Source organism: Oncorhynchus nerka, linkage group LG27 (assembly GCF_034236695.1).
Source record: "Oncorhynchus nerka isolate Pitt River linkage group LG27, Oner_Uvic_2.0, whole genome shotgun sequence".
Lineage (NCBI taxonomy): Eukaryota > Metazoa > Chordata > Actinopteri > Salmoniformes > Salmonidae > Oncorhynchus > Oncorhynchus nerka.
This window is the reverse complement of record NC_088422.1, coordinates 51,916,283-51,941,781: the sequence shown is the minus strand read 5'-3', so window position 1 is coordinate 51,941,781 and position 25,499 is coordinate 51,916,283. Positions and strand designations below refer to the sequence as shown.

General features: G+C 40.9%; 1 protein-coding gene across 1 annotated transcript in view; it reads right to left on the bottom strand.

Moving 5' to 3' along the window:
- LOC115111972 (far upstream element-binding protein 3-like) overlaps positions 1 to 25,499 on the bottom strand; it is a 78,957-nt gene that overhangs the window by 10,870 nt on the left and 42,588 nt on the right. The window contains exons 8-12 of the mRNA XM_029638562.2: positions 17,098 to 17,196; positions 16,705 to 16,809; positions 16,486 to 16,588; positions 16,184 to 16,284; positions 15,228 to 15,372 (exon numbers count right to left, since the gene is read on the bottom strand). Coding sequence (XP_029494422.1) covers positions 15,228 to 15,372; positions 16,184 to 16,284; positions 16,486 to 16,588; positions 16,705 to 16,809; positions 17,098 to 17,196 — 553 coding nt within the window. The remainder of the gene's footprint in view (positions 1 to 15,227; positions 15,373 to 16,183; positions 16,285 to 16,485; positions 16,589 to 16,704; positions 16,810 to 17,097; positions 17,197 to 25,499) is intronic.

Sequence of the window (25,499 nt, the reverse complement as noted above, 5' to 3'; positions counted from 1 at the left end):
ACGGATCTCATTAGAAGGACTGGGGCAATCTTCCAGATGATTGAGGGCTGTTATAATGAAACTCAAACAATTAATATCACATTTCTTCATATGTATTATTCCCCTCATTAAGCACTTTACGTAGGTGAGAATAGCACTTTTAAAAGCCATATATATATATATATATAACACACACATGAGTGCAGGGGGAGAAAGTGAGAGACAGAAAGGGAGAGAGGGGACTCTACAACGTTATAATCCGTTTTGGTTGAGTTGCGCCGTTTCCCCCACAGAGCTGTGTTGGCCCGAGTGTGTAGTACACGGACACAGCCCGCGCAGCACAGCAGGTAGGAGAAATGTCCGAGTCACACAAGATGGATTATAACGTTGCGGATAAAGTTCGGAATGACACAATTTCATATGTGAAATTTCATAGTGTAATTTGTGGTTTGCCTTTAAAATAAATGTCCCTCAGTGAAAATGACTCAAACTGATACAAATAGTGGAATCATGCCATATTTGGACTAGATAATGCTGAACCAGGTTGGTATGTTATATAAATTCAACAAAAGACAAAAATCAGTTGAAATCGCACTGTGGATGTAAAATACTTAAAGTACAGCCTAACTTATGGATTTGTGCACCCAAGAAATGGGGTATCAGCCTACTTCGTGACACTCACAGAACACAACTGTGTAGAGTTTACATAAATATTAGCGTCTTAGCTCCGCTCAGCTTCCCCTGTTGTTTCATCGCCCCCAACGTATTCAAACTATCATGGCCGTTTGAGACAAAAACCCTATACGTACTGACCAACTATGGTTTGCATGCCCTGCCGAAGGACCCTATCATGCAGAATACGTGGTTGGAGTTCGCAATGGTGGTGAGTATACAGGTAACTAGACCATAGACTGCTGGTCATGTATGTGGTTATGTACAGTATATCTGAAAAGTTGTATTAAAAACCCACACAGCTTTATAAACAAGTAGGCTAATTTCACAGGCAAGCAGATACAACTAGTAGAGCCATTTTGGTTGTGAAGTACATTAGCAAAAAGCTTTGTCCTTCTTTAGAACAAAATACCACTTTGCTATCTATTATATCACCCTGTCACAGGCCCTCCCAGTCAACACCACCTCATAAGGTTGCCTGCTGCAGCTGTTTGAGAGACGTCCAGCTTGTAGCCGAACATGCAGCATAGAGAAGACCAGCAAGGGGGCCCTCATCAGTGTGTGACCGACCAGTATTTTTGATGAGGGGCCAGGAGCTGATCTACGCTGCAATGCCCATCAATGGGGCTCTGGAAAAGACCTCACCTCCAGCCTCACCTCTTGCCTGCTCTCCAATGGTCGCTGATGGGGAGAAAATCATTTGGTATGTTTAGTCTGACCTGTTCAAACTTCAACATAGTATATGTTTGTGTCAGATATCACCTATCCCTAACTGCTATTGGTAATAGAACCGTAATTGTGTATGTGTTCACAAAAACATGTATGGAGCCAGCACACAAAGACTTGCAAGATGATGTGATGAAGTCCAAATTGACAGACGGGCTTGATACTGATGTCTCTGAATTAGGGCTGTCCCCGACACAAAAAAAATCACTAACATGAATGTAAACTAATTTGTGCACAACATTTTAGAGAAATAAGCTTTTTGTGAGTATGGAACATTTCTGGAATCTTTTATTTCAGTATATATATAAAAAAAGAAGCATGACAAGGTAGAGTAATGGGATAATGTGTTACTGTGGTGTGTGAAGAATCCAATCATTTACCTTGCATGTGGTACAAATCACATTATTGTGGAAGCACCTCCTCTAAGAGTATGAATTAAGCTTTTAAGAGAAGGTTTAAATCCTACGCAACCTGCCTACACATAGTTTGAAGTAGAATACGAGCATAGTTACTGTAGTAGCTCAAAGCTGTGTGCTGGGAAAAACTTGGTAGAGCATGGGTGGAATTGGCACTGTGGTGCTCATGTGAATTTCCTTTCTCTTTTAGGCTTCACACTAATGCCTATTCTCATTTAAATGGTAGTTTTTTGTTTTTAATATAGTGAAAGTTGATCAAAGTTAGGATAGCCTGAATATATGATTTGGTGTCGCTAGCTTGAACGGTTCAAGAGTTACTGTTAGTGAGTTAATTCACGCTTATTTATGCAAATATATATAGTTATTGCTGATAGAAGTTTTTAAGAATCAGAAGTTAGGATAGCCCAAACATGTGCAAGTTGATTTGTTGTCTCAATGGTTACTGTTGTTGAGTTATTTCATGCAAATGTGCAGTTAAAGATTTTAAAGAATGTTAAGTTGGGATAGCCTGAATGTTTTAAAGTCAGTCTTGTAGCTTAATTGGCCAAATAACAAGTCTATTTTTAATAGCTACCCCTGTATTCCTAAGGTTCTCATTTAAACCCAAGTGAATTCATGCAAATCTAAAATCGTTATAGTCAACAAAGTATACATACTATAAAAACATATCTTGAAAAGCAATCAAAGTTGGGATCGTCTGAACATCTCAACGTTGGTTTGGAGTTGATCACTTAAACATGATTTATTTTTATTTAAAAAAAAAAAAAATATATATATATATATATATATATATACAGTGGGGCAAAAAAGTATTTATTCAGCCACCAATTGTGCAAGTTCTCCCACTGAAAAAGATGAGAGGCCTGTAATTTTCATCATAGGTACACTTCAACTATGACAGACAAAATGAGAAAAAAAATCCGGGAAATCACATTGTAGGATTTTTAATGAATTAATTTGCAAATTATGGTGGAAAATAAGTATTTGGTCACCTACAAACAAGCAAGATTTCAGGCTCTCACAGACCTGTAACTTCTTCTTTAAGAGGCGCCTCTGTCCTCCACTCGTTACCTGTATTAATGGCACCTGTTTGAACTTGTTATCAGTATAAAAGACACCTGTCCACAACCTCAAACAGTCACACTCCAAACTCCACTATGGCCAAGACCAAAGAGCTGTCAAAGGACACCAGAAACAAAATTGTAGACCTGCACCAGGCTGGGAAGACTGAATCTGCAATAGGTAAGCAGCTTGGTTTGAAGAAATCAACTGTAGGAGCAATTAATAGGAAATGGAAGACATACAAGACCACTGATAATCTCCTTCGATCTGGGGCTCCACGCGAAATGCTTGTGCTTCTAGTTCCGACAATGCAGTAATAACCAACAAGTAATCTAACTAACAATTCCAAAACTACTGTCTTATACACAGTGTAAGGGGATAAAGAATATGTACATAAGGATATATGAATGAGTGATGGTACAGAGCAGCATAGGCAAGATACAGTAGATGGTATCGAGTACGGTATATACATATGAGATGAGTATGTAAACAAAGTGGCATAGTTAAAGTGGCTAGTGATACATGTATTACATAAGGATGCAGTCGATGATATAGAGTACAGTATATACGTATGCATATGAGATGAATAATGTAGGGTAAGTAACATTATATAAGGTAGCATTGTTTAAAGTGGCTAGTGATATATTTACATAATTTCCCATCAATTCCCATTATTAAAGTGGCTGGAGTTGAGTCAGTGTCAGTGTGTTGGCAGCAGCCACTCAATGTTAGTGGTGGCTGTTTAACAGTCTGATGGCCTTGAGATAGAAGCTGTTTTTCAGTCTCTCGGTCCCAGCTTTGATGCACCTGTACTGACCTCGCCTTCTGGATGATAGCGGGGTGAACAGGCAGTGGCTCGGGTGGTTGATGTCCTTGATGATCTTTATGGCCTTCCTGTAACATCGGCTGGTGTAGGTGTCCTGGAGGGCAGGTAGTTTGCCCCCGGTGATGCGTTGTGCAGACCTCACTACCCTCTGGAGAGCCTTACGGTTGAGGGCGGAGCAGTTGCCGTACCAGGCGGTGATACAGCCCGCCAGGATGCTCTCGATTGTGCATCTGTAGAAGTTTGTGAGTGCTTTTGGTGACAAGCCAAATTTCTTCAGCCTCCTGAGGTTGAAGAGGCGCTGCTGCGCCTTCTTCACGATGCTGTCTGTGTGAGTGGACCAATTCAGTTTGTTTGTGATGTGTATGCCGAGGAACTTAAAACTTAAAAGCTACCCTCTCCACTACTGTTCCATCGATGTGGATAGGGGGGTGTTCCCTCTGCTGTTTCCTGAAGTCCACAATCATCTCCTTAGTTTTGTTGACGTTGAGTGTGAGGTTATTTTCCTGACACCACACTCCGAGGGCCCTCACCTCCTCCCTGTAGGCCGTCTCGTCGTTGTTGGTAATCAAGCCTACCACTGTTGTGTCGTCCGCAAACTTGATGATTGAGTTGGAGGCGTGCGTGGCCACGCAGTCGTGGGTGAACAGGGAGTACAGGAGAGGGCTCAGAACGCACCCTTGTGGGGCCCCAGTGTTGAGGATCAGCGGGGAGGAGATGTTGTTGCCTACCCTCACCAGCTGGGGGCGGCCCGTCAGGAAGTCCAGTACCCAGTTGCACAGGGCGGGGTCGAGACCCAGGGTCTCGAGCTTGATGACGAGCTTGGAGGGTACTATGGTGTTGAATGCCGAGCTGTAGTCGATGAACAGCATTCTCACATAGGTATTCCTCTTGTCCAGATGGGTTAGGGCAGTGTGCAGTGTGGTTGAGATTGCATCGTCTGTGGACCTATTTGGGCGGTAAGCAAATTGGAGTGGGTCTAGGGTGTCAGGTAGGGTGGAGGTGATATGGTCTTTGACTAGTCTCTCAAAGCACTTCATGATGACGGAAGTGAGTGCTACGGGCGGTAGTCGTTTAGCTCAGTTACCTTAGCTTTCTTGGGAACAGGAACAATGGTGGCCCTCTTGAAGCATGTGGGAACAGCAGACTGGTATAGGGATTGATTGAATATGTCCGTAAACACACCGGCCAGCTGGTCTGCGCATGCTCTGAGGGCGCGGCTGGGGATGCCGTCTGGGCCTGCAGCCTTGCGAGGGTTAACACGTTTAAATGTCTTACTCACCTCGGCTGCAGTGAAGGAGAGACCGCATGTTTTCGTTGCAGGCCGTGTCAGTGGCACTGTATTGTCCTCAAAGCGGGCAAAAAAGTTATTTAGTCTGCCTGGGAGCAAGACATCCTGGTCCGTGACTGGGCTGGATTTCTTCTTGTAGTCCGTGATTGACTGTAGACCCTGCCACATGCCTCTTGTGTCTGAGCCGTTGAATTGAGATTCTACTTTGTCTCTGTACTGACGCTTAGCTTGTTTGATAGCCTTGCGGAGGGAATAGCTGCACTGTTTGTATTCGGTCATGTTACCAGACACCTTGCCCTGATTAAAAGCAGTGGTTCGCGCTTTCAGTTTCACGCGAATGCTGCCATCAATCCACGGTTTCTGGTTAGGGAATGTTTTAATCGTTGCTATGGGAACGACATCTTCAACGCACGTTCTAATGAACTCGCACACCGAATCAGCGTATTCGTCAATATTGTTATCTGACGCAATACGAAACATATCCCAGTCCACGTGATGGAAGCAGTCTTGGAGTGTGGAGTCAGCTTGGTCGGACCAGCGTTGGACAGACCTCAGCGTGGGAGCCTCTTGTTTTAGTTTCTGTCTGTAGGCAGGGATCAACAAAATGGAGTCGTGGTCAGCTTTTCCGAAAGGGGGGCGGGCAGGGCCTTATATGCGTCGCGGAAGTTAGAGTAACAATGATCCAAGGTTTTTCCACCCCTGGTTGCGCAATCGATATGCTGATAAAATTTAGGGAGTCTTGTTTTCAGATTAGCCTTGTTAAAATCCCCAGCTACAATGAATGCAGCCTCCGGATAAATGGTTTCCAGTTTGCAAAGAGTTAAATAAAGTTTGTTCAGAGCCATCGATGTGTCTGCTTGGGGGGGGATATATACGGCTGTGATTATAATCGAAGAGAATTCTCTTACATTTACATTTAACATTTAAGTCATTTAGCAGACGCTCTTATCCAGAGCGACTTACAAATTGGTAGATAATGCGGTCTACATTTGATTGTGAGGAATTCTAAAATCAGGTGAACAGAAGGATTTGAGTTCCTGTATGTTTCTTTCATCACACCATGTCTCGTTAGCCATAAGGCATACGCCCCCGCCCCTCTTCTTACCAGAAAGATGTTTGTTTCTGTCAGCGCGATGCGTGGACAAACCCGTTGGCTGCACCGCCTCGGATAGCGTCTCTCCAGTGAGCCATGTTTCCGTGAAGCAAAGAACGTTAGTCTCTGATGTCCCTCTGGAATGCTACCCTTGCTCGGATTTCATCAACCTTGTTGTCAAGAGACTGGACATTGGCAAGAAGAATGCTAGTGAGTGGTGCACGGTGTGCCTGTCTCCGGAGTCTGACCAGAAGACCGCCTCGTTTCCCTCTTTTTCGGAGTCGTTTTTTTGGGTCGCTGCATGGGATCCATTCCGTTGTCCTGCTTGAAAGGCAGAACACAGGATCCGCGTCGCGAAAAAACATATTCTTGGTCGTACTGATGGTGAGTTGACGCTGATCTTATATTCAGTAGTTCTTCTCGACTGTATGTAATGAAACCTAAGATGACCTGGGGTACTAATGTAAGAAATAACACGTAAAAAAAAACAAAAAACTGCATAGTTTCCTAGGAACGCGAAGCGAGGCGGCCATCTCTGTCGGCGCCGGAAGGAAGTAAGCTAACAGATCCCGATGCCATTTGATATTATGAACAAAAGCGTTCTAAATAAGGAGGTGGAGAATAGGGCATTCAATACGTTGAATGATAATGGTTTTATCATTTTGAGATCAATCACACCCTAGTGAGTCATACAGTGCCTTCAAAGAGTATTCTTGACTTAGTCCACATTTTCCTGTGTTACAGCCTGAATTCAAAATTGATTAAATACATTTTTTTCCTCTCCCATCTATACACAATACCCCATAATGACAAAGTAAAAACAAGTATTTTGAAAATGTAGCAAAATCATTGAAAATAAAATACAGAAATATCTCATTTACATAAGTATTCTCACCCTAGTCAAAACATGTCAAAATCACCTGTGGAAACGATTCCAGTCTTTCTGGGTCTCTAAGAGCACCTGTTTGTGCAATATTTGCACATTTATTTTTATTCTTCATGCTGTCAATTGGTTGTTGATCAATGCTAGACAGACAATTTCATGTCTTGCACAGATTCGAGCAGATTTAAGTCAAAAGTTTAACTAGGCCACTCAGGAACATTCAATGTCACCTTGTAACGCCAGTGTATATTTGGCCATGTGTTTTAGGTTATTGTCCTGCTGAAAGGTGAATTCATCTCCCAGTGTCTGGTGGAAAGCAGACAACCAGGTTTCCTCTAGAATATTGCCTTTGCTTAACTCTATTCCATTTATTTTTTATCCCAAAACAACTCCCAGTCCTTGCCAATGACAAGATTACCCATAACAAGATGCAGCCACCACCATGCTGCGAAATATGAAGAGTGGTACTCAGTGATGTGTTGAATTTGCCCCAAATATAGCATTTGTATTCAGGACAAAGTTAATTTCTTTGCTACATTTTTACTTTAGTGCCTTATCGCAAACATGATGCATGTTTTGGAATATTTTTTATTCTGTACAGGCCTCCTTTTCAAATCTGTAACTTAGGTTAATATTGTGGAATAACTACAATGTTGTTGATCCATCCTCAGATTTCTCCTATCACAGCCATTAAACTCTGTAGCTGTTTTAAAGTCACTATTGGACTCATGGTGAAATCCCTGAGCGGTTTCCTACCTCTATGGCAGGTATTCCCAAACTGGGGTACACGCAATGCTGTTGGGGGTACGACAAATAGAAATGTGATTCACATTTTCAAACAGTACATTTATATTTTCCAATAGGGCTATACATTTGGGTGAGTAATTTTTTTCCCCCTCGCCTGAGCAGCCTTGTTTCACTGCCCAAAATAAACTTCAACAATATAGTGTTCAGAGAAATAACAACTATGTCAAATACATGTAGCCTAGTCAAATAATTAGCATCCAATCACATGAACCGTTACGCTTGTTGGGGAATAATCAGAATTACTTGGGTAACATAGATAAGATGTTTTATTTTCATTATATGCTTGTGAGTTACTTCTCATCAGAATGTCTATTTTTGTATAATACTGTTGGCCGGTTGCAGTTATCTGTTCTCTGTCATGGGGTAAGTTACTTGGGCCGCAGAGAGGGGAGGGGTCAAGCTTGTCTTCATATGTAAACATATCTTTTAAATCAATTATCTCTTGGCTCCACAATGTCTGTGTGCCAGTCACTGTGTCTCTGATCTTGTCCAGGAGGGGTGTATTTGATATTTGCCTGTTCATGAGGATTTGTTTTATGGTCCTGAGAGCGAGATGAGAACATAGTTTAGGAGACAAAGCTGAACGATAATTTATAGACAATGCTGTCAACGTGTCTTGATCTGACTTGTAAAGTGGGTTTATTTGTGGAGAATCTCCGTTTTTTGCATAGCAATGGTGGTTCAATGGTAGAATTCTCGCCTGCCACGCGGGAGGCAGGGGTTCCTTTCCCAGTCAATGCGCGCTAACTGAATTCTGAGTTTTTGATTGTAAATAATCTATTTGTATGTTTTGCCTGGAAAGTTATGGTCGCTAGTGTTTGTATAAGATATAAACTGAACGTTTTAATAGCTTGTTTGGTTCAAATTGATAGAAGGGATCAATTGAAATAAATAGATTGTTTAGGTTAAATTGATAGACTAATTCAATTTAAAATAATAACAAAGCGAATTTTGATGCAAGACGATGCCTGTTCACTAAATTATCTGCTGGAATAATCTATTGAGAATTGAGTCGTATTTAAATTACTGTATCAATAGAAGACAGTTACCTAAGTTAAAGAAATTCTGAATAATAGCGGAGAGATGGCGATAGAAAGTGATTACCGAAATGATTTTCATTCTTATAGATTAACTGACGCATGTTATAATTTTGGCGCTGCGTGTGTTATTTTTAAAGAAATAGGATACATTTCATAAGTGTGAGGAGCGAAGATGAAGTTATAAAATTGGATTTTAAATCTTACATAGAGGTAAGGAAAAACGTTGAAATGAGAGGGGTTATATATTTTTGCCCAATGGGAAAAAAGGAATAGGTTAAGTTGAGCTGAAAGTATGGAAGAGAGTTAGTTGCTATGTTGGCTACTAATTGTCAGGGTAAGTTGCTGGAGGCAGGTAGATTGTTGTAGAATAACGTACATTCGCGTTATTAGTTTGAATATACAATAACCTTACTCTAATTGTTTTGACCGTTGTTCAGGTACACCTTTTTCTGTATTTCTGGCAGTAAAATTTTGATTGGGCTTTATTTGGCTGTAAGAAAGGGAGATCTGAAAGTTTAAATTGTAAAACATTGTGAGAATGGATTCTGATGGTTATTGATTCTTGGTTTGATTGTTTAAGTAACACCAGTTAATTTGAGCAGGAAAGTTCATGTAGTCTAACATTATAGTATGTTTTCCATTATGTGGAACAATGTCAGGTCATTAAAGGTGATTGCTGGTTGAGTAGTTATAGAGACTGTTGGCAGAAGACTGAATGGGTATGAATGTTGAAAAGCAAGCTTGGGCCAAACTAGTAAACTAGTATATTAAGTGGGGGAGTATCATAGATTTTAATTATAGTGTTACCGCAATAGTCAAAACAATTTCATATGTTTTGGGAAATTAGCTAGGTTGAATTTGGTTATTTGAGTTCCTTTTTAATTTGCTTATGGTTTGTTTTAGGAGTTGATTTAACTTAATTAAACATTGTATCATACATATACATTGATGTTGATTAAAACTTATGATTAATGATTTGAGGTACAGTGGAATTATCATTAGGTTTGGTTTATAGTTCAGGTTTGAGTTTCTGAATTGATGTAGTGTAATGAATACTAACTAAGTGTTTTGTGTTTTCTCCAGGAAAATGGGTATTTCACGGTCTCTCTTTGGAATGTTTCCAGGGACTATACTCTTGGGTAGAGTGAGTTTGATTGAGGCCATAAACTACCACATTGAAAAGGGCCTGGAAGTTTTTGTTTTAGTGCAAAGGTATTTTAAAGGGGCACTCACCACATGGGATTTTATTTTCTGAGTTTTCATTACACACGCTAATTCTTTTGATGAAGGAATGTTCTGGGAACATGGAAATACAACATGTAGGAATTATTTGACTATTGTTTGCAATTTGTTTAATATAGTGAAACACTGCTTTGAAGGGTTTTGTATGATCTTCTGATATGACTTTCCGTTGTGGCTTGATCACCCGCATTGGAAAGCCATTTGGGTAATGAATTTATGGTCATTTGTACTACTGCTTTCAAGATAATTTGTGTAATTGGTAAATATGTTTTTTTAGACATATGTGTAATTTGGACCACTGTGAAGAGGGAGAGGGCATTGCTTTTAACTAAGGGTATGCTGCTTTAAGTCTATTTTCCTATGACCATAGGGGTTAAATCATTTTTCTTTGTGGAGTTTTTTTCAGTTTAGTGATTTTAATTTGATTAGGTTAGTTGAAATTTTGTTTTATATTTTTTCAGTTTTTGTTTTACATTACTCTTATACGGAGAGATATGTGTAAAACATGGGGGAGGATTCGGTTTTTTGAGGGTTTGAATTGAAGTTATACACCTTAAGTGATATGTGAAGGAGTGTATTGTATTGAGTGTATTGTTGTGTTTGTTTTGTTCTATTCCCGAGAGGTATAGGTCTAACTTCTTGATCCTTGGCTCTACGATGGAGTTGACAGTGAGATGGGGAGTATAAACCAATTTGAAAGAATAGTTTCAATAGAATGTTTTGATATTCTCTGTGAAATATGTTTAGATATGTGTATTAAGAATAATTGGTAAAAGTAATAATTTATCATGTAGTTAATGAACTGAACTAAACTGTTGTTCTGATCTGTTCTTTTGGGGTTATCATGAAACGTGACATCAGACGGTATCTTAATGCATGGAAGAGATAATTGGTGTGTGTACCTCAAAACCCCCTCTAACTGGCTAAAGAAGAGTGACAAAGGCATTGAAGAAGGCTTTCCGAATCACTTCTACCGAGAGAAAAGAACCAAGCCAGAAATTGGTGTACAGTATCAGATCTAAGCTATCAACTGCTTTTCTTTCATGAGTCCACTTGGAGTGATCATGGAGAAAGATCTGTTCTAACATTTTCTTATGATGCTGGTATATTGGTTGGCGAATGGACAAGACATGAGTGGTAAAGATGAGACATTGAAATTGGGACATTATCATGGGCCATCCACTCTGAACTGTAAAGCTATCTGAAGAAAAACGAAAGAGACGCCAGAAGATGCAGTGCCTGAGAGGGGGAGGTTGGTCAACTGTGCCATTAAATTGTTTATACTTTTGTGGTATCAGGTTGATTGAAGAGGTCTACACCATGTAAATTGTAGTAATTTAGATTAAGAATGCATTGAGATACTGATCTGTATTATAACCATGATTAACAAAGTTAATAGTAGAATTATGGGATAATTATACTGAATGTAAGTAAATCTGCTAATATTGATGTGTGTTAAATTGAGGTTTTTACTTTGAGTGATAAGACAAATTTGAATCACTGAGGAATGCTATTCTAAATATTGGTTGGATAAATAGTCGGGTTGTTACTTATGATTTGGAATATGAATGATTTCCCTGACCTATTCTCTATTCCTGAGTATATTTCTGAGCATGAGGACATAGAGGGAGTTGCTCCCGACGCCACTTGGGTACACTGCAGCATTCACCGAGAGGCTCTTGCTGCCAAGGGAATGTCTGACAGCTTGAAAGACGTTTTGGACAATAGTGAAAACGGTTAAACGTTATTTTTCCAAAGCAAACGGGCTATTTCTCAGGACCAGATGCTAGAATATGCATATAATTGACAGCTTAGGATAGAAAACACTCTAAAGTTTCCAAAACTGTAAAAATATTGTCTGCGAGTAAAACAGAACTGATATTGCAGGCGAAAGCCTGAGAAAAATCCAATCAGGAAGTGACTCTTATTTTGAAACCGTTGTGTTCCTATGCTTCCTGATTGGCCATTGAAAGGGATATCAACCAGATTCCTTTTTCTATGTATTCCCTAAGGTGTCTACAGCATTTTGACGTAGTTTCACGCCTTTATGTTGAAGAATGAGCGTAAACGACTACATTGCGTAAGTGGCCAGCTGAGGGCTCTCAGAGTGATTATTGCGTAAAAGACAGAGGTAGTCATTTTTCCTCTCGCTGCTACTGAAAAGCCAATTGTCCCGGTTGATATATTATCGAATAGATATTTGAAAAACACATTGAGGATTGATTATAAAAAACGTTTGCCATGTTTCTGTCGATATTATGGATATAATTATTATTATTATTATTATTTTTTCCCGGCGTTGTCGTGACCGTTATTTCCGGTGGATTTCTCAACACAAAGGTGACCAACAAAAGGAGGTATTTTGGGTATAAAAATCATCTTTATGGAACAAAAGGAACATTTGCTGTCTAACTGGGAGTCTCGTCAGTGAAAACATCCGAAGATCATCAAAGGTAAATGGTTAATTTGATTGCTTTTCTGATTTTCGTGACCAAGCTTCCTGCTGCTAGCTGGACATAATGCTATGCTAGGCTATCGATAAACTTACACAAACGCTTGTCTTGCTTTGGCTGTAAAGCATAATTTCAAAATCTGAGATGACAGGGTGATTAACAAAAGGCTAAGCTGTGTTCCAATATATTTCACTTGTGATTTTCATGAATAGGAAGATTTTCTAGGAAGATTTATGTCCGTTGCGTTATGCTAATTAGTGTCAGATGATGACAACGGTCCCGTTCACGGGATGGGGTGTCACTACAGGTTAAAGATACCATACTTCAGACAAGTTAAACACACCAGGCAGAAGGCTACAAAGGTTAAAGGGCAATCTATAGTACAGGGACAGAGCAAACACCTCACCATTGTTCCTGTAAACAGTCAAGGGATAGGGGTGGAGAAATGCAACCACTCACAGACAGTCATGGCCACAGACCGACCATCCATTGGACCAAAAATAAAAAGTTTACATTGCTTAAAAAAAAGAGAAAAAAAGAAGAAGAATCAGTTTATATAGGTGTGAACAAAATGTAAAAATAAAAAATAACTGGGAAAAACAAGCTCACATCTTAGTCCCTGCCTGGGCAAGGTGAAAAAGGCATCCATCCGCAGGTCACAATCAATAAGCACATCAACCTTAATGACCCCCCCCCCCCCCTCCTCAAATACAGACTTATTTTGGTTTTAATAGGAATGCCATCAGAGGATGGACTGTTTAAAGTAAGACCGGAATGGAGCCCAAGCCTCATTAAACAGTTTGGGGTTCCCACATGAATTAAATTTTTTCTTGTTTCAGAGAGCACAACACATCTCTCACCCAATATTTATAAGATGGGGGAGCTGCCATCTTCCAGTTCTGTAGAATTAGCCGGCTAGCTAAAAGAGTTGTATAAGCAACAGTGTCCGACTGGATTCTTGACAGGGGGGTACCTATGGGTAGTACTCCAAAAAGGGCTGTAAAGGGGAGACGACGCTATAACAGTGTCATATATATATCAGAGACGCATTTAAATATTAATTCCCAGAAACCTGACAGTTTATGACAGCCCCAAAACATATGCAACAGTGTGGCTGGTTCCATTTTACATCTGACACAGGTAGGATCAAAATCAGGGAATATTCTTCCAAGTTTGGCCCCAGACCAGTGGATACGGTGAACCACCCTGAATTGAATGAGGCTGTGTCTAGTGCTAAAAGAGGACGAATGCACCCTGTGCAGCACAGATTCCCAGGTGTCTTCCCCAAGTTCCTCCCCTAAATCCTTTTCCCATCGAGTCTTTGAAGGCACCAAAGAAGGATTCTGTAAGTCATGAATGATTGCATATACATCTGAAATTGCGCCCCTAGGAAGCTTGTTCAGCTCCAAGATGCTCTCTATAGCTGTATTCGCAGGCCTATGGGGAAATTCAGGTGTGTTAGCTCTGACAAAGTTCCTAGTCTGGAGATAGCGGAAAAAGTGGGATTGGGGCAAGTTGAACTTTTCCTTTAGCTTAGCAAAAGAGGCAAATGTATCATCAAAGAATAATTGGGCTAGTCAGGAGAGGCCTAGTGAGTGCCAGATGCCAAAAGCCCCATCATTCAAACATGGAGGAAATAAAATGTTCTGATTGATTGGGCCTGATAGAGAAAAGCCTTGGAGGCTAAAGGCTAAACGGAACTGATTCCAAATTTTAAGAGACTGCTTTACAATTGGGTTGACACACCTTTTGCCTAGGGACACTGGGAGAGACGAGCACAACACAGAAGAAAGTGCAGCAGGGCCTTGGTGGCCCCTGCCTGGTGGCCTGTAGGACCTTGCCTGGTGGCCCATGGATAGTGTTGATAAGAAGGCAGAGCATAGCTTTATTATAGACAGACTTCTCCCCATCTTAGCTACTACTGCATCAATATGTTTTGACCATGGCTGTTTACAATCTAGGGTTACACGGAGCAGTTTAGTCATCTCAATTTGCCAAAGGAAGAAACTTGGCACCATCCCTAGGGTGAAACATGGTGGTGAGAGAATTACAGTATGCTGTGGGGATGTTTTTCAGCGGCAGGGACTGGGAGACTAGTCGGGATAGAGGGAAAGGTGAACGGAGAAAAGTACAGAGAGATCCTTGATGAAAACCTGCTCCAGAGCGCTCAGGACCTCAGACTGGGGCTAAGGTTCCCCTTCCAACAGAACAACGACCCTAAGCACACAGCTAAGACAACGCAGGAGTGGCTTCGGGACAGGTCTCAATGTCTGAGTGGCCCAGCCAAAGCCCAGACTTGAACCCGATCTAAAATCTCTGGAGACCTGAAAATAGCTGTGCAGCGACGCTCCTTATCCAATCTGACAGAGCTTGGATCGGCAGAGAATGGGAGAAACTCCCCAAATACACGTGTCAACTTGTAACGTCATACCCAAGAAGACTCGAGGCTGTAATCTCTGCTAAAGGTGCTTCAACAAAGTACTGAGTAAAGGGTCTGAATAATTATGTAAATGTAATATTTTAGTTTGAAAAAATCTGTTTTTGCATTGTCATTATGGGATATTGTGTGTAGATTGATGAAGAAAAAAAACAATTTAATCAATTTTAGAGTAAGGCTGTAATTTAACAAAATGTGGAAAAAGTCAAGGGGTCTGAATACTTTACGAATGCACTGTACACTTGTGTTTGTGGCTCTGAGGTTCTACACTGCTTTGCACACTGAGGGACTGAGTTGCCTTACCTTTGCCGATCACCAGACCACACTTGTCTGCAAGTATCGTGTAGGTGACCTCCTGCAGTCCCCCTGGTGAGCCCATGACCCAGTCCCCGCGGCCTCGTCCCCTTCCTCTTGGTCCTCCAGAGCTTCCAAAGCCATCACGTTCCTGCTCCAATCACATGTAAGATAATGACGTTATTATCCCCATGGGGAAATTTTGTTTGTGGCATACATTAAAACAAATCATCAAGCATAGACAAATCAAGACAATTACAGACAATAAATAAAATGAGAATAGAGTGCAGCGATGCATAACGATCCAACATTAAATTAAAACTTTTTACATACAGCAACGAGACACTTACCAGCTAGTACAGATATACCCTGGGTGCTTAACCCAAGCATGGAGTAACATTTATTGACAATGTCCTTCTGATAAGACATTTCAAACAATATATTAAAATACATGCCATGCAATATCTTATCAACCCTAATATCGTCTGTGCCTGCAAAGTCAACCAAAGGTATGACATATCTGTAAACTGTATTTGACTAGGAGTTGCAGATCGTATCTGCATATCTAAATGGTAATTCTCTTGTAATGGCCACCTGAGCAATACACGCCAGGAGACTCCAGCAACATAGGCCAAGTCCCAAATGACATCCTATTCCATACGTAGTGCACTATTTTTGACCAGAGCAGTATGCAGGAAATAGGATGCCATTGGGACGCAGCCATGGGTCAAGAGGCAGCTCGGTTGGAAATAAATTGACTGGGAAATAAGAATCACAAGTGGTATGTGTGCTTGCTTGGCACATGAGTTTTGTGTTCTGTGCCGAGTGTGTATGTGTGTTTGCTTGATGTTATGAGTTTGTGTGTGCACTCTACTTGTCCATAATGTGTGTGTTCTGTGCAATGTGTTCCTTGCTCTGAGTGTTTACTTGCAAGCTATTCATTCGTTCTGTCTTTGTGTGTGTACCTGTGCTGTTTGGGTGAGCTCGTTGATGAGTTGGACAGCGTGCTGACACCTGTCTGGTTGTCCCATCACTTGGGCGATGCGCTCTGGGCTGATGCCATCATCTGTTGGTGGGAGGGAGTAGGGTCAACACTAAGCTAACAGTGGTGACTGACAGCAGATACAGCCACACAGAAAGTCGCCTTTCCACATATATAATTGGTCAATGGTACGATAAGAGACATGGCATACCCCAATATAATTCCAACTCTACCTTCGTTCATATGACACATCTGACATATGTTAAAAGAAATACACGCACACACCTGGTTTGAATTGGATCCTCACTCCGGAATCTCCCTGGATCTTCTTGATCATCTCACCACTCCTGCCGATGACAATCCCCACTGCAAACCTGGGTACAGCCACCTGAAGGGAGGGATTGGCCTGAAGCATGTGAGCTCAAACATCAAGGGTGTGTTCAAAACGGCACCATAGTCATTGGTTGTGACATTCACTGGACGTCCTGTACATTGCATTCTTACATCCAAAGTACTTCCACCCAATCTTGACGCAAAGTCGTTTCGGCCACTGTGCAAGTCTCCCTGGTATTTGTCGCGGATGATCTCTATCACCAATTCCCGCGCTTGCTGTAAAGGGGAGAAGAAAATGGGATTCACGTGACGGTACATCCCAGAGGTGACTGAGATAGAATAACGGGATCTTCAAAGAGTAAAGAGTGACCACCTAATGCATTTTTCAAAGTGCAAAATTATCTGTATCACAAATCAGAAAAAGTCTAAATAATTGTCAACAGAAAGCCTCACTGGAATGTAGAGGAGGGTCTGTATTGGATTGAAAAGTGAGGATTTCTGCAAATAATTATGCGTGCACCGTGGCTGTCGACTGAAGCCGCACCCCACCCACTCTTCACTCACATGGACCTTGTAGGGATCCCCAGTGATTCTCAGGGGTTTGTCCACCCCGGTGGGCATGGGGCCATCCTGGATCATCATCATCTTCACTCCTATTCTCTCCTAAGAAAGATCACACACAGTTAATGAATGTGTTGTGCAAGTTGTTTCCCTCTCAGTCAGCTGAACACATCGCTTAGTTCATAGAACTGTGGTTATACGCGTAACCATCCTGGGACAAACAGAGCAGTTTCAGTGTAGAATCTTGCAATTGTATCTAGCTTTGAACATTTGGAGCTATTATCTATTATGACCCCAATGCTGAAAGCTTAAGACTTTCATGTCCATGTCTTCCGTTTCCATCTATGACACTTGCAAGCAGTGCAGGGCTTGTTAGAAGGGAGTGTCACAAATCTACACAGAATGACTGGGGAAAATCAATTGATTTTCTAAAGAACATGACATCATACACAAAGATTGCCTGATCCCTGATGTTTTCCTAAAACTTTCCAATAACCTTCTGACGCATTTTTATAATTTCAAAGCATACTTCCTTCAGACAGAAATTTGGCATTACCTGATTTGATATAGCTTTGTGTTATTTTATCACTTTTATTGAGATAATGCCGAAAAGGCCAGCTTAAAAAAAAAAATGATACCCCAAAGTATCCTAACATAGATAATTGAAGAGCTTGATGGTCCATGTTAATACTATCTTAAAACAAATCTACATGTTTTACAGGGCAGTAAATATCTTACAGAAAACACTTTTTAAAATATAGTTCAAATGGCATCTCTTGCAGGTACAACATTTTCAATTATAACAATAAGCTTTGCAAGTTGAAAAAGGTTAGCCTGGATCCCGGACTAGGTTCCTGCTTTTAGATCTGCCTGACTGAATGAATCAAACCTCTTCTTCTTAGGGAAGCCAATATGAACCTGAGAAATATTGCTTTGATAGCCCAATCGTCATCTCAAAAAACATGTTTCCATGAAATATCCACTTTCAATGAATTAGGCCTACTGTCCACAATTAAGTGTATAACTAACACTGTTAGTTTTTAAAAGAGAATGTGATATCATGTATGAATCAACTTGCTTTTGTAACCTCCCCAACTCACCTTCTCCGATGGGTATGGCGACTCGCACCCAGTGAGGTAGTTTCACAAAAGTGGTTGCCTTAGAAATATTAGTGACTACCACTGATGCAGAGAGACACTAAGTAGGGAGAGTATGGAGAAACAAATCCTGTGCTAACAAGCCTCGTGAGCTTTGTGGTAATCCATACGAGGGAGATAACGAAAATGGTGAACATGGTACAAGGAACTGCCAAAATAAAGGAAACAGCAACAAGTGTCTTAATAGGGTGTTGGGCCACCACAAACCGCCAGAACAGCTTCAATGCGCCTTGGCATAGATTCTATAAGTGTCTGGAACTCTATTGGAGGGATGCGACACCATTTTTCCATGAGAAATTCCATAGTTTTGTTGGTAAAGGAAAACACTCTCAGGTGCCACTCCAGAATCTCCCATAAGCGTTCAACTGGGTTGAGATCTGGTGACAGAGACGGCCGTGGCATATGGTTGACATCGTTTTCATGCTCATCAAACCATTCAGTGACCACTCTGTGGATGGGGGCATTATGTTGGAAGAGACCACTCCCATCAGAATATAAATGATTCACCATAGGTTGCAGGTGATCAATCAGAATGGCTATGTATTTATGGGCGATTACCTTTCCCTCTAAGGAGTTGAGTGGACCTAAACCATGCCAGGAAAATGCACCTGTCATGACGTTGCCCTCTTTGGGTACAGCAAGCCCCATCCCCCTCTCTCTGTCTCCTACACTCAGGCTGCTGCGACCTCAGGTCATAAATTCCTGGAGCAGATCATCTCCTCATGGCCACAGTATAGAGAGTTTTCACAGAGAGAAAAAAGGAATTTCTTCCACCTCACAAAACTTGAGGTCCGAACAACATTTATGGTCTGGAGAAGGTATAACAGATCGGTGAAGAATCCAGCTACGAACTGGTCCGTTTGGTACAATTTTGTGAAACTCATGGGAGACAATACGGCCAACACTGTTTATATAATAGCCTCAGTTATGAGGCTTGCATCTAATTGCTGTACAGGATGAATGAGGAATGATTAAACTATTTGTGAAATTATGGGATGCTATGTAATGATGTAATGTGAGAGAATCGTATTTCTGTGAAAAGTTTAACTTAAGTCACTGGCACGCCCCCATGAACACAGTTATGACCTGGCGTCATGAGACAGCCTTTTTCTGCTCTCCCGAATAAAACCCCCACCGTGAGAATTTCTCAACAGACCATGTTTCTCTAAATTACGAGAGGACAAAAGGTTGCAGACCAGACTGCTGAATCTTTTAACCATCCCACGTGATTAACCTCATAGTCCGACCAAACCCGTATGCGGTAGCGTAACTACAGCCTCAAGCTCATTAGCATAACGCAACGTTAGCGATTTCTAAAAATCGCAAATGAAATGAAATAAATATGCCTGTTCTCAAGCTTATCCTTTTCTTAACAATCCTGTCGTCTCAGATTTTCAAAATATGCTTTAGAACCAGAGAAAATCACTAATTTGTGTAAGAGTGGTGATAGCTAGCTTAGCATTAGCATTTAGCACGCAACATATTCACAAAAACCAGCCAAGGAATCAAATAAAATAATTTACCTTTGAAGAACTTCAGATGTTTCAATGAGGAGACTCTCAGTTACATAGCAGATGTCCAGTTTTTCCTGAAAGATTCTTGTGTAGGACACATCGTTCCCTTTTGTTACTATGCATATGGCTACCGAAACTAACCGAAAAGTCACCTACATGTCGAACTTTTTTCCGAATTAACTCCATAATATCGACTGAAACATGGAAAACGTTGTTTGAATCAATCCTGAAGGTGGTTTGTCATATTTCTCTCCATTGAAAGCACCGTCCTTGTAGCCTGGTTTGTTCTGAGATTTGAATGGAAAAATACCGGGACCTGACTTTTGCGCACCGATTGCCACGCAGGCACCAAGCGGGACACCTGGTAAATGTAGTCCCTTATGGTCAATCTTTCAATGATATGCCTACAAATACGTCACAATGCTGCAAAGACCTTGGGGAAACAAGAGAAAGAGTCCGTTCATTCCTGTCGCATTCACAGCCATATAAGGCGATCATGGAAAACGTAGCCTCAGAAATCCTGTGCATTTCCTGGTCGGTCATACATCTTGGTTTTGCCCGAAGCATTTGTTCTAAGGGACTCACAGTGAAAATCTTTGCATTTCTGGAAACGTAAGACTGTCTTCTTTCCAAAACTATCAATTCCAAGCATATTCGAGCATCTTTTCGTGACAAAATATTGCGCTTAAAACGGGCACGTCTTTTTATCCAAAAATGAAATACTGCCCCTAGAGTCTTAACAGGTTAAACTCTTAGACTATGGATACCGACAGAATAAGAATAAGTCTTTGATATTAATTACTAGTCTGCAGCTAGGAATTCGGTATCATTGAACGCAAAGACCGACAACCGCCGAAACATCTATCTATAACGACATGAATAAATGTCACTCTGAACTATCCATTCTAACCGCGACAGAGAGAGGGCGGACAAACTCTTCAACAGAAACAAACTTTTCAACAGAGATCCCGACGACACACTGAGCGTAAATATTAGAGGTCGACCGATTAATCGGAATGGCATAACACTCGGAAATCGGTATTTTTGTACACCAATTTTGGACACCTTTATTTAACTAGGCAAGTCAGTTAAGAACACATTTTGTCAATAATGGCCTAGGAACAGTGGGTTACCTGCTTTGTTCAGGGGCAGAACGACAGATTTTTACCTTGTCAGCTCCGGGATTCAATCTTGCAACCTTACAGTTAACTAGTCCAACGCTCTAACCACCTGCCTCTCATTGCACTCCACGAGGAGCATGCCTGTTACCCAAATGCAGTAAGATGCCAAGGTAAGTTGCTAGCTAGCATTAAACTTATCTTATAAAAAACAATCAATCAATCATAATCACTAGTTAACTACACATGGTTGATGATATTACTAGTTTATTTAGCGTGTCCTGCGTCGCATATAATCGATGCAACGCAGGGGGATGTTTTAACAAAAGCGCATTTGCGAAAAAAGCACAATCGTTTCACGACTGTACCTAACCATAAACACCAATGCCTTTCTTAAAATCAATACACAGAAGTATATATTTCTAAACCTGCATATTTAGCTAAAAGAAATCCAGGTTAGCAGGCAATATTAACCAGGTGAAATTGTGTCTCTTCTCTAGCGTTCATTGCACGCAGAGTCAAGGTATATGCAACAGTTTGGGCAGCCTGGCTCGTTGCAAACTAATTTGCCAGAATTTTACATAACATTGAAGGTTGTACAATGTAACAGCAATATTTAGACTTAGGGATGCCACCCGTTAGATAAAATACCGAACGGTTCCGTATTTCACTGAAAGAATAAACGTTTTATTTTCGAAATGATAGTTTCCGGATTCGACCATATTAATGACCAAAGGCTCGTATTTCTGTGTGTTACTATATTATAATTAAGTCTATGATTTGATATTTGATAGAGCAGTCTGACTGAGCGGTGGTAGGCAGCAGCACACTCATAAGCATTCATTCAAATGAGACTAACGTGAGGTAAAATAAAGAATAAGTAATTAATCAGAAGACTAATTGATCAGATATTAAAATATCTGACAAGTTATTAGGAAAATTATATCTTTGTAATCTGAATATTTTCCTTGGTGCCCCGACTTCCTAGTTAATTACATTTGCCTGATTAGTTCAACACGAATTACAAAGCATCTTTGATAAAAACTATAAGTCTTCAGTTAATGACACGACACACCCCACGCAGGGGTTAAAGCAACAACAAAAATCCCATGACTGAAATTTAAATCCATCTCAGATCGATTGTCTGGGGCCAAGTTAACCTCCTTTTCATGTAAGAAAATCATGACTACCATGCTTTTAGGGAAAGAGGATAATTTTGTACATGTATTAAACCTGCGAGTTTGACCAATTCCAGGCCCCTTGCTTGGGGGTCCTCCCAGGGATCATTTTTATGTTGAAGGACTGAGAAGCTCAGTCCTGGTGTCTTATTTATATAATTTTTCAAACAATAACCATACATTGACACAATAAATAGACAAAACACATATTTCTAACAACATCACACCTGCTCAGACCCACGTTCCCACCGCAACCATACAAATAAAATCGTATTTGTCACATGCGCCGAATACAACAGGTGTTGTTACTTACAAGCCCATAACCAACAATGAAGTTAAGAAAATATTAACTAAACAATAAAATAACAAAGAGGCTATATACAGGAGGTACCGGTACTCAGTCAATGTGCAGGGGTACAGGTTAGTTCAGGTATGTCTCACAACCACACTCATCCTTCATCCCCTGGAACATTCCATTGTTTGTAGCACTATGCCATATGGCCTTAAACCGAACTGTTAAATGTATATGTGTGCTACGGAGATAAATCTGATTCATCCACTGGCATAGTGATGGAGGATAATTTGATTTCCAGCTTTTAAGTACAGAAAAGTATGGTCTACCCCATTGGGTATCTCACCACACCCCCATATGCCATGTCTTGAAATATGCTGATTGTAAGTTTAATTGTAATCGGTCTTTGTAAAACTTCTGACAGCCAACTTTCTATGTCTGCCCATGACTTTTGGACTTTATAGCACTCCCAGAAGGCATGAATTATTGAGACCGTGCTAGTTTTACACTTAAGATATGACACTGCCATTGTGCTGTAGAATTTGTGAATTTTGTTTCTTGTATAATACATTCTATACATTAGTTTATACTGGGTTCAGCATACATTTTCGTTAACTCTAATTTTGTTAGTTATATTCCAACACTCCATCTTGTGCATATATCAGTATATTTTAAGTCTTGATTCCAATAGTTAAAACTTTTTTTCTAGAGATTGTCAGTTGGATAGGATTTCTGCAAGGTTTGTATATATTGCCTATCATATATACGTATCAAATAGGGTTCCATCAACATTGCTCTGATGTCCAAAAGATTTCAGGTGGAAATGTTTATATATATATATAACTTTTAAGTTGCATGTATTGGTCAGTCAAAAATTGCTTTTGAAATCTGTGACGGAAATAATTAAATGTCCTATTACTAAGTTATTTAGGGTTTTTATGCCTTTATTTTTCCATGTGGGCCAATTCTGAAAAGCTATCTAAGGATTGTTTCATAGGGTTGTGTTTTTAGGGAATAATATTGGTTCTTGTAGAATACGTTTAATTTTCTTCCATATCGTTATAGCGTTATTAACTATGAAGTTGTTAATGTTCTGTGTGTGCTGGTAACTCACCAGCATTACCACTTTCCCAAATTGGATCCTTTGTTCTTACCCCCCAGGGCAATCAAACTTATCCCAGAGGCTGCTCCAAGATGCTGCTGGCGGAGAAGAGGTATTCGGAGTGGACTTCTAGTCCGACTCAGGAGGTGTGCACACCATCCACCGCTTCAGAGTATATTACTTGCTAATGTTCCGTCTCTGGACAATAAAATAGACGAGCTCAGGGCGAGGATCTCCGTCCAGAGAGACATCAGGGACTGTAACATACTGTGTTTCATAGAATCATTGCTCACTTGGGATATACTGTCGCCTCCATACAGCCAGGTGGGTTCTCAGTACATCGTGCAGACAGGAAAAAAGAAATCTCCGGGAAGAAGAAAGGCGTGGTGTATGTTTCATGATAACATACAGAAACTCAAGTTCTTCTGTTCACCCAATCTAGAATACCTCAATCAAATGCCGACCGTATTACCTCCCAAGAAAATTATCTTCGGTTAGTCACAGCCACGTATATTCTCGCCCAAACCGATACCACAACAGCCCTCAAGGACCTACACTGGACTTTTTGCAAACTGGAAACAACATATCCTGAGGCTGCATTTATTGTAGCTGGGGATTTAACAAAGCAAATTTGATTAAAACACTACTGACGTTCTGTCAACACATTGACAGTAGTAAAAAACACCTGACCACTGCTAATCCCCCTTTCGAGATGCCTACAAGGCTCTTCTCAGCCCTCCCTTTGGCAAATCAGATTGCGACTCCATTTTGCTCCTTCCCTCCTATAGGCAAAAACTCAAACAGGAAGTACCCGTGCTAAAGTCTTTTCAACGCTGGTTCAATCCATGCTTTAAGATTGTTTTGATCATGCGGACTGGGATATGTTCCGGGTAGCCTATGAGAATAACATTGGCGTTCCCACTGTGACTATTAAAACCTACCCAAACCAGAAACCGTGGAAATATGACAGCAATTCACACAAAACTGAAAGGGTGAACCACCACATTTAACCATGGCAAGGTGACTGGGAATATGGTGGAGTACAAAATAGTGTAGTTGTTCCCTCCGTAAGGCATTCAAACAGGAAAAATGTCAGCAAAGAAAGTGGAGTTGCAATTCAACGGCTCAGACACGAGACGTATGTGTCATGGTCTACAGACAATCACGGATTACTAAGGGAAAACCAGTCACGGACCCTGACGTCTTACTACTGGACAAGTTAAACACCTTCGCCCACTTTGAGGATAACACAGTACAACCGACGTGGCCGACGTGTGAGTAAGACATTTACGCGCGTTAACCCTCGCAAGTCTGCCGGCACAGACTGCATCCCTAGCCGCATCCTCAGAGCATGAGCAGACCAGCTGGCTGGAGTGTTTATGGACATATTCAATCTGTCCCAGTCTGTTGTCCTCACTTGCTTCATGATGTCCAACATTGTTCCTGTACCCAAGAAAACAAAGGCAACTGAACTAAAGTACTTTTCTACCGCTTTTGATACGGTAGAGTATTCCATTCTTGTGGGCCGGCTAAGGAGTATTGGTGTCTCTAAGGGGTCTTTGGCCTGGTTTGCTAACTACCCCTGTCAAAGAATGCAGTGTATAAAGTCAGAACATCTGCTGTCACCAAAGTTTCGATCCTAGGCCCCACGCTATTCTCAATTTACATCAACAACATAGCTCAGGCAGTAGGAAGCTCTCTCATCCATTTATATGCAGATGACACAGTCGTACACTCAGCTGGCCCCTCCCCGTTCTTAGTGTCCAACAAGCTTTTCTCTGCCCTTAACCTTGTTCTGAACCCCTCAAAAATAAAGGTCATGTGGTTTAGAGCTTGAGGTAGTCACCTCATACAAGTACTTGGGAGTATGGCTAGATGGTACACTGTCCTTCTCTCAGCACATATCAAAGCTGCAGGCTAAAGCTAAATCTAGACTTGGTTTCCTCTATTGTAATCGCTCCTCTTTCACCCCAGCTGCCAAACTAACCCTGATTCAGATGACCATCCTACTCATGCTAGATTACGGAGATGTAATTTATAGATC